This window comes from Ovis canadensis, chromosome 10 (genome assembly GCF_042477335.2).
Source record: "Ovis canadensis isolate MfBH-ARS-UI-01 breed Bighorn chromosome 10, ARS-UI_OviCan_v2, whole genome shotgun sequence".
In the NCBI taxonomy this organism is placed as follows: Eukaryota; Metazoa; Chordata; class Mammalia; order Artiodactyla; family Bovidae; genus Ovis; species Ovis canadensis.
The window spans coordinates 90,098,363-90,108,597 of record NC_091254.1 but is presented as its reverse complement, the minus strand read 5'-3'; the positions used below and the strand labels follow the sequence as shown (position 1 = coordinate 90,108,597).

The 10,235-nt window shown below is 53.6% G+C and overlaps 1 protein-coding gene across 1 annotated transcript; it reads left to right on the top strand.

Moving 5' to 3' along the window:
- The first annotated feature begins 1,306 nt into the window (after positions 1-1,306).
- ZIC5 (Zic family member 5) lies at positions 1,307-9,262 on the top strand. The gene is made up of 2 exons (XM_069602142.1): positions 1,307-2,795; positions 7,162-9,262. The coding sequence occupies exons 1-2, from the start codon at positions 1,322-1,324 to the stop codon at positions 7,602-7,604; spliced, it is 1,917 nt and encodes a 638-aa protein (XP_069458243.1). The 5' UTR covers positions 1,307-1,321; the 3' UTR covers positions 7,605-9,262.
- The last annotated feature ends 973 nt before the right edge of the window (positions 9,263-10,235 follow it).

Sequence of the window (10,235 nt, the reverse complement as noted above, 5' to 3'; positions counted from 1 at the left end):
TGAGGCTTACTTTTTGTGAAAGCCAGTTTTTATGGTTTTCAAGGAAAGCATCTCTCCTGCTTGATGAACTTTTTAGAAAAATTGTAACGTGTTATTCTGTTAGCACATAAAGTGCAAAGATACTGCTTGCTTTTAAAATAATTATTTTATTGTCTTCAATCTAACTTGTGGTCCTTTCGGAGAAAATGAGGCACCCATATGGACTGCGTTCTGCACCGGAAGGAGAACTTGTGTTTTAAAGATATGGTTTATTTAGCCGCTTCCCCTTGGACAGATGCTGTCTGTCCTGCCCTGCCAGTGTATCTCGGAGAAGCAAAAGTTAGAATCACTGCCCGATGCCCCTCCCCCTCCGTAGATCTAATTGAAAGTGGCAGATCTAGAACCGATGAGCAGTGAGATTACACTTCGAGCTGACTCCTTTGAACCATGCTGAAAAGGATTCCATGAGGTAAAAAGTCGAGGTAAGACGGTTCCTTTGGGGAAAGATGTATTTTGACTTCACCTGGTATTTTGCAAGCAATAGGATTTTAATATCCTTTCTCATTCCGTCTACTGTCTGTGCGCCCTCCGCGAGCGCTCTGCAGATCGAGTGCCTTCCCAAATAAGAAGTTTCCACCATCCTGTCCTCGAGCACGGTGGAGGCCATACATCTGTTCACCCCCTCCTCCCTTAGAGAGCAGCCCGGTGCTCTTCCAAGGGAGGAGGTAAGAAAGTGTTTGGATGCTGGAAGGGACGCGGTGTGCAGTGAGCGAAGGCTTTTGAAGTTGGGGGCTCCCCCTCCCCTCGCCTTTTGCTCCCCGGAGGGGTCCCCCAGCCCAGAGCCGCCTGGCGCCCTTCGGCCGCGTGCCGGCGCACGCTCTCCGCCAGGCGCGTCCTGGGAACGCGGGGCGCTGCGCGCGCAGGCCGGCCGAAAACTTTCTGCAAGTGCAACTTGGGCATCCCCGGGGAGGCGGGGACGCAGGGCTCCGGGGGAGGAGGGGGCGCGAAGAGAAAGCGAAGCGGCCGCGAGTGCGGGGGCGGATGCCCGCTGGGCCGAAGGCCGGAAAGGGAGCCAATCGGGCAGCCACGCCTGCTGCCAATCACGCGGCTTCCTCCAATCCCACCCTTGCTATTTCCAAAATCTCGGTCCCACTGTGCAGCTCCGAGGTGGTGTCCGCTCGGCCAATCGCTGGAGGACAGAGTGGGAACGGGAATGAGCGGAGTTAGGAGACCAGGACAAAGAAGTTAAAGAGCGCCTAACGTATACATGTTTTTGAGGGCGGGCCGAGGGGGAAAAAAATTACCCCCAGGGAGGGTCCGTGGGTCTGATTGTGTTGCTCTGATGGAGCCCCCTTTGAGCAAGAGGAACCCGCCCGCGCCGAGATTAGCGGATCCGGCCGCGGCTCGCGCCTGGCCGCTGCAGAACATGACAGGCTTCCCGGCGCTGGCCAGCGCGCCCGCCCACTCCCGGGTCCGCGCCGCGGCCGCGCACCTCCGCCCGAGGGATCCGGGCACTGACCCCGGCGTGGCCCGCGCTCCGCTCAGACCGGAGCACATGGCCCAGGCGAGCGCGCCTGACCCCAGCCCTCCCTCCCAGGCTCTCCCGGCGCCGCCCGAGTCCCCGGCGGCCGCCGCCCGCGCCGCCGCCTCGGCCGTGCACCCCGGCGCCCGCACCGCCCCCGGCGGCGGGGGCGCCCGCGGCGGGCCGTCCCCCGCGCCCCCGCCCCCAGCCCCTCCTCCTCCTCCCCCCTCCCCTTCGCCCCCTCCTCCTCCCCCTCCTCCCCCTACCCCTCCTCCTCCTGCCCTCTCGGGCTACACCACCACCAACAGTGGCGGCGGCGGCAGCAGCGGCAAAGGCCACAGCAGGGACTTCGTCCTCCGGAGGGACCTTTCCGCCACGGCCCCCGCGGCGGCCATGCACGGGGCCCCGCTCGGAGGGGAGCCGCGCTCGGGCCCCGGCTCCCCCCAGCACCCGGCCCCGCCTCCCGCCTCGGGCGGCATGTTCATCTCGGCCAGCGGCACCTACGCGGGCCCGGACGGCGGCGGCGGCGGCGGGGGCCCGGCGCTCTTCCCCTCGCTGCACGAGCCGCCGGGAGGCTCCGGCGGCCACCCGCACCCGCTCAACGGCCAGATGCGCCTGGGGCTGGCGGCTGCCGCTGCGGCGGCAGCGGCGGCGGAGCTGTACGGCCGCGCCGAGCCGCCTTTTGCGCCGCGCTCGGGGGACGCGCACTACGGGGCGGTGGCGGCCGCGGCGGCCGCCGCCCTGCACGGCTACGGAGCCGTGAACTTAAACCTGAACCTGGCGGCGGCGGCCGCGGCGGCGGCGGCAGCGGCCGCAGCCACCGGACCGGGGCCCCACCTGCAACACCACGCGCCGCCCCCGGCGCCGCCGCCGCCGCCGGCGCCCGCGCAGCAGCCCCCCCACCTCCCGGGGGCGGCCGGGGCCTTCCTGCGCTACATGCGGCAGCCAATCAAGCAGGAGCTGATCTGCAAGTGGATCGACCCCGAGGAGCTGGCCGGGCCACCGCCGCCGCCCCCGGCCGGCGGCTCCAACCCCTGCTCCAAAACTTTCGGCACCATGCACGAGCTGGTGAACCACGTCACCGTAGAGCACGTGGGCGGCCCCGAGCAGAGCAGCCACGTCTGCTTCTGGGAGGACTGTCCGCGCGAGGGCAAGCCCTTCAAGGCCAAATACAAGCTTATCAACCACATCCGCGTACACACCGGAGAGAAGCCCTTCCCCTGCCCCTTCCCGGGCTGCGGCAAGGTCTTCGCGCGCTCCGAGAACCTCAAGATCCACAAGCGCACTCATACAGGTGGGTGTCTGTCCCCGGCCGCCGCAGCCGCCGCCGCTTCTTGCCGCCGCTTCTGCCGCCGCTTTCTCTTCCTCCTTCGTCTCCTGCTCGCCTTCATTTTTTTTGTTTTCTCCTCCTTCCGCTGCTTCTCTTCGCATCTGTATAACCCGGACATGTGACTTCTTGTTTTTCTCTCCCTCCCCCCCCCCTTTTTTTTTCTATGAATAAGTAATTCGATAGCGCACACACACAGGCCCCCGCGCTCCGTTCCTACGCGGTCGAGTCTCCAGCGCTCCCCGCAGCCCCCTCCGCCGAGACCGGCCACGCGCTCCAGCCCCCGCAGCCGCCGCCACCCCGGAGCAGAAGCCGCCGCCGTCGCCGGATCAGGAAGGCGCCCAGGACGGTCGGCAGCCCCCATCCGCCCGGCCCCTTAAACTTGGGGAGGGCGATGGGGAAGAAGCGCCGAACCGGAGCCGCTCCGGCGGCACTTGCCTCCCCACCGGATGGCAGGCCCCGCGCGGTGTCCGCGCTCCGAAGAGCGGGCGTGCTTGGGGCGCGTGGGGGCGGGGGGAGGTGAGGGGTGACATCGAGGCCGCAGGAGGGCCAGCTCGGTGTGGCCCCTCCGGGAGGGTACAGGGAAGGGGGTCTTGTTCCTTCCGGGCGGAGTGTAGAGTGCGAAAGGAATGCGCCCCCCGGAGACCTTCCCCCTACACACACATACACTCGCGCGCGTACACACTCACCCACCGTTACACACCCCACACGTACATGTTCACGCGCGCACACATCACACCAGCAACAACTTCACACACCCGTGTTCCTTCTGACCCGCTCCCTCAGAGCTGGGACACCCTTGGGCCCTGATGACACAGTCACACTTGCTCATTCACACGCCTTCATACACACACCTACTCACACGCGCCGTCACACGTTTTACCACACGGGCCCTAGAGGGTGCTGAGAAATTGGTTTCCGTCATTTTGGAGAAGGTTCTCCCGAGAGGAGGACGGGGCGGGCTGCAGAGGCTCCTTGAGGCCCACCGCCCGCCGTGGGGCCCCCTCCCGCTCGCCCCGCCCCTGCCTTAGGTTGGGGGGGCGTGCCCCCTTCTGGGGTGAGGGCGGCTGCGGCCTCGGGCGCCGGGTGGGCTCGGGTGGGGCCTGCGTCCCCCTGGAGCGGGCGCGCGCGCTGGGCCGGAGCGCCGATGAGCGCGAGCTCGGTCGGGATTTATAGGGACAGACGAGATTACCCCTCGGAGGACACTTAAGTAACTGGAGTTTACGTTCGGCAATTACTTGGCTGATTTATCGGCGCGGTGGCGGCGGCGGCGAGGAGGCAGCCGCCAGGCGGGGGCCCCAACGCCTGACCAGCGGCCCAGGCCGAGGCTACGGGGAGGGGCGGGGAATCTGCGCGAGGAGCCGGGTCCGGGGGGCCCGAGGCTGGAGCCCCAGGCCTCGCTCCTGCCGCTGGCACCCGCCAGGCCTCCTGTGGCCTGGCCGATGACCCCGGGCTAGGAGCCCGTTTTCCCCGGAGGCCGGTCTGCCAGCCACGTTGTTTTCTCATCGGGATCGGCCCGCTTTAAGTGATGTTTCCAAAAGGTTTCCCACCGGGCTCTCGTAAAACCTCCCCGGCCCCGCTAAGCCAGCGGCTGGCCCTGGGGCCCAGCATTTCCCGACCAGACGGAGGCCTGGGGTTGTGGCGGTGAAGCGCCCCTCTCAAGGGGAACGCCCTGACGGCCCCCGCGACCTCGGGCCCTTGCGGCCTTTTCACCTCCGAGGGGAGGGGACCTTCCCTCGGCGGCCCGGAGGTTGCCCCGCGCTGAGGCCGTGCTCGCCCGGGTCCCGCACGGAGCTGGAAGCTGACGGCGCGGGTGCCGGCCCTCCGGTTCCCCCGGGACGGGCCGCCTCCCGCCCCTCGCCTCAAGGGCGCGCCCCCGGGGGCAGGGACCCGGGCCGTTTGGTTTTCGGGTTCCTCGCGCGCAGGACTGCGTCCCCGCCCGGCTCGCGGCGGCGGCGTGGGCCTCGCCGGATCCCTGCAGCAGGGATGCGAGCGCCCGCGCGTTGATGCTCGGATCCGCACTGGGTGCTCTTGGCGGTCCCTGGGCCGCTGAGCCATGGAGCCTAGTGTCTAGCGGGGGCCAGCCGGGACTCCCCTCCCCACGGCAATGCTCTCCCTTTTTGGAGGGGCGGGGGGGGGGCGGGCAGCTATCCGGGGATCCCGGGACAGGCTGATCAAAGGGAATAATCCCCCGACCACTCCAGAAGGCCCGTTTCCTGACCCACGTGCCCCCAGTTATACTTCTAACCTTTCTTGGGGCTGGACTGGGAGTTCTCACACATAGCTTCCCTCACTCTCTAAAACCCTATAAGTAGTTAAATTCTGACGTGACCCCACTGTCAGCGTCTGAAATGTAAACACTGGGACCTCTCACCCTTCCTGGTCAGGTAGAATTTGCTCTCCTCCACCTGCCCACCCCGCGAATAAAATAGGCAATTCTATCACCCTTTCCTTTTATTTTCTATTTTCTTCCTCCATCTCCCCTTGTGCTGGCTTTTCTACCTTTCTTTCCGCACGGTATCTGCCTTTTCTGGGCCTGATTCTTAATGCTTCTCTTTATCGTGAGCACTGGTGAAGCTTGCAACGTCCAAGCCGTTTATTCTGCACAATAAATGCTTAGCCTGTGCAGAAACACAATGTTCTAAAAAGCAACATTTGCATAGGGCAAATAAATCCACTTAAGCCTCCATGTTGAAGAAAAGCTGATTATGCTTTTTAGAGGGAAGAATGCTATATTAAGTTAGTATTATCTCCAACTTAAAGTGGAATATAGAAGTCAGGACAAATAACCAGTGTTTTGATAAAACTTGATTTCTGTTGCAGCCCCTCTACAGAGAATTTTTAAAGGGTGTCACTATCATCACATTATGTTGTGTTTTTCTCTCTCTTTGTAGGCCAATGTAGGAGGTATATGAATAATAACTCAATTTTTAAACAATACTTCCAGGTAGGGTAAGTTATGTTACAGGCATCTGAATACTTTTCAGATGTGCTAATATACTCTGGCACTGAAGTAGTTATTCATTGATGAAGTTAAAAGAAAGAAAATTACACCGAAATATTTGTATAGGAGAATCCACCACAGAAAATTTATGTACACTAAGCTGTCTTAATAGTTGTTTGGCTTTTTAAAAACAATTTGTTGAAAAACAAGGAAAAGACTGTATCTTATGTATCAGCAGAGTAGCTGCTGAAATGTAGACAAACTCCTTTTAAAATAATTTAAATATAAGGAATAAGTAAATTACTATACCACAGTATGTATGAGATAACATTCAATTATGGACTCAAATACATCAAGTTCATGGATACTAAGGTGGGGGGGTGGGTCATAACTGCTACCTGCTGTCTTTCTGTCCTTGCTTTTTAAGACCACGGTGTAGAGTGGCTGGGTTATCTAGTTGTCTTCGCATTTCTACTGCCTGCACCCAGACCTTGTGTGTAAAGGCCCTGTGTTCCTGGGGTGGGTAGAACAGCTTAAAGGGCAGTGGGCCCAAAGACTCTGATAAATAGCATTTTTTTCCCTGTTTACTATTAAACAGTATGTTAGAAGAAGCCTCTGGCTGAGGTTTGTGGTCTTTATTAATGCTTGTTAAGGTTCTGTTCTGCTAGGGTCTTAACTGCCCAGTAAGCTGTGAGAAGAGCTGGGAGAAGGAAGAGGCCAAGAGCCTATTCTGTGCCCAGCTAGGCTTGTAAAAAATCTAGTGGTCGGATCGTGGTTTTCACAGATGTCTTTATTTCTGGGGAGAACGGGGTTTTGGTGTATTGCCTTTCCTTTCCATCAATGAAATCCTGGGGAACGCTCTGAAACAGAATGCCATTATTATAATTTTACTGATCAATCCCAGTTTACTTTTACTTGAGTATCTGTTTATTTTCCTTCTCCTTTTCTTATGGTCTTCACCTAAGCTGTGGCTTTGGAAGTTACTTCAACAGCATTGACCTTGACAGGGGGGATCTGTTTGAATTTTTGTGTGTGTAGACCCGAGGAGGACAGGATCCAGGTATTTGGGTCCCCGTTGGATTTCAGCATTATTGCCTGATCCAAGCTCTTAACCCTTCTCGCCTTGACCCCTATGGAACTTCAGGTGGACATCCAGCCTCTTGTAAAACCCAAGTCCAAGGAGAGCCTCCAGGCCAGGGGACACCAGGCCCATCCTGGAAGTATCCCTTCCCTGTAGCATTCTGGAACCTGGGAATTGGGAATGACTAGGCTGGAAGTCGGTCTTCAAGAGAATGGGAAGGTGCATCCTCCTATCTGCTTGAAGATTATTCTCTCAAGTTCAGAGGACTCTGAAGAGGCCCTGTTAACCTCCCCTGTGCTTTCTTGCAGGGGAAAAGCCTTTCAAATGTGAATTTGATGGCTGTGACAGGAAGTTTGCCAACAGCAGCGATCGGAAGAAACATTCCCATGTCCACACCAGCGACAAGCCCTACTACTGCAAGGTCCGGGGCTGCGACAAGTCCTACACCCACCCGAGCTCCCTGAGGAAGCACATGAAGATCCATTGCAAGTCCCCACCGCCTTCTCCAGGAGCCCTGGGCTACTCATCAGTGGGGACTCCAGTGGGCGCCCCCGTGTCCCCTGTGCTAGACCCCACCAGGAGTCGCTCGAGCACTCTGTCCTCTCAGGTGACCAACCTCAATGAGTGGTACGTATGCCAGGCTGGCGGGGCCCCCAGCCACCTGCACGCCCCTTCTAGCAATGGAACCACTTCTGAGTCTGACGACGAGGACATGTACGCGAACCCTGAAGTCGTGCGGACGATACATTAGATTCGATCAGTCGCCATCACCATCAGTAAAGTAATAAGTGGGAGCCCTTGGACCGCATCCTAACCTGAGACAATGCCGAGCTTGAGACAAACCCGACTCAGACTTGCCACCAGGTCTAATTAGCCCTATTTATTTAGTATGAAACCCTATGGTGTTGGTACATTCAATTAATTTAATTAAGATATTTGGGCTTTTTTCCCCCCCTTAGAAAACAAACAAACAAACAACAACAAACCCAACCAAGCTGGACTTGTATGTTGCAGGGGGACAGGACTGGGAGCAAACTGTACCAAGGAAGATAAATGGAGAGATTACAGTTCATCGAGACACACTGCCAATGCAATATATGTAGTTCTTTACAAGGGTTAGAAAAAGAGCGTTGAGTCAGCACTCAACACAGCAACAAGGCCCTCTGCACTTCCCGGAGTGCCTCGAGACCGCCTTTGACACCATAATGGAGCCCCTCTGCTTCCTGCTTGGGCCCTGATTCTACAAAGACCTCTTGATTGTAAACCACACACACTTGCTGCATCACCAACAGATCCTGGACTGTACCTGTGTCCGAAATATTTGTAAAGACCCTTTCAGTTCTAATACTTGTAGTTTTTCATTCCCACTCTTTAATTACTGATCTCACCATAACACAGTATTTTTATACAGGATTACTCCTTCAGTACCCTGCTTGTATGATTTAAAAAAAAAAAGGAGATGCAGTGACCTAGTACATCTCCATGTATTGTGTTACTGTGATTGTTCAAGCAGCTGGAGAGAAGTGCTGCAGTAGACAACTGTGAAACTGTGATATTTTATAAAAGAGAAGAAATTCAAGTGCTTTCTTTTTTTTTTAATCAAAAATCTCAGATGCTGCCTCTTTACTCTGTCTAAACTTCCTATGTAATAAAAATACTATGTTTTAGATCATAAGTTCTTGGGATGCCAAAATTCACAGGCAAGTGTAAGAAGGGGTGATGTTGGCAACATGCCTATTTTTTAGGAAAGCTGTTGTTTTAAAAACAGGCCAACCTCTCTTTTATACTGTTTATCGACCTTTTAAAAAATCTTTATTTTTCAATGCTGGAAGCTGCATTTTAATGCATTTTCTTCCACCTGAGCATACAGAATTCTATCCCACTTGAAAATGACACTGTATGATTTACACTAAAAGAGGGGAGGGAGTTGCCATACATATTAAAATTGTTAAAAGGTTTATAGCTACCACCAAACACTGATGAATGTGTGACCTTTGCCAGAGCTGTCAAGCTGGGACAAAAAAGGTCAAGGACCTAGGACAATAACTCTTAGTCAATTTATTTTTGGTTGTGGTACAACACATCTCGTGTGCAAAACGTAGTCCATCATATACATCATACAAATAGACTAAAGAGCACTAATTTATCCTCAGAGACCCTGAAGACACCCCTTCCCCAGGGTTTGTAGAAATTTGTTTTGTGTGCTGTGAGTGGTTGATGTAGTCTTGTCATTGTTAATAACTTGTATGTGAACACTATTATTTGTACAGTTGAATTAATTTATTTTCAGACATCATCCTTTTTTTTTTCCCCCTGGAAGAGTTCAAAGCACACCAAAGAATTATATTATACATTTTGGTGAGAGATTGTCATTTATGACCTACAATTTATTTTAAAAAAAAGAAAGAAAGAAAATGGGAAAAATATATTTTTAAGCTTACTTGAATGAACAACGTAATGTGAAAACCAGGACTCTTCCTGCATGTGTCTTTTTTGCATTGTGTTGATGAGATGATATATAGTTTATAGATATATTCTATTACTAGTACAGTGCATGGTGCTGTCACTTTGAAAGCCTTTCAATGTTGTCTTCAGATTGTTAATGGTGAATATGAAACATGCAGACCCTCCTTTATTAAGAAAAAGACCATAAAACTTGAATATAAAATAATTCTACATCTTTAAAGTTTATTTGATTTTTGTATTATTCATTTTCAAAGCTCTTTCAAATAGACAAAATAAGATGAGGTATGAACTTTGGGGGGATAATTTATGTATCGTAAACTTATTCAAACAAAATATTCCTGATTTATAATGAGTTGTTTTATTTATACAACTTTTTCAATGGTAGTTTGCACTATTCTTTATTATGCTACAGGTTTATTTATTATGAAACAAAGGAATATGTATTTTATGTATTTTGCCATGCTTAGGTTAACTCTGCCACAGATTTATTGGTTCCTGATACACTTAAAGTAAAAACTTAAAATGTGTACCTCCAATAGAAAGCAAGAATGATTATGAAGTAAAGAGTTTAATAAAAGTATTCTTCCTATGTATCGCTTATGTTTTACATGATGGCACATCTCTGCCATTCTCTTCCAAACAGAACAGGTTGCTCATGTAGTAATCATTCGGTTCTCTTCCCTTGATCTCTATTTCTTTACCCTCCCCAAGCAATAAAATATGTTTACAGCTTGGTCTAATTTACAATCTAATCTAGAAAGTACAGTATATTTATGAAGACTAAGCCCTGTAGATTGCACAGCACAGTGGCATAAATCTTAGGGGTTACTGCGCACATTTGTTAAAATTAATAATAGCCTTAGTGATCCTCATCAATGGAGAGCTGAAAAGCAAATTTTAGCGTTTCTTTGCTGTC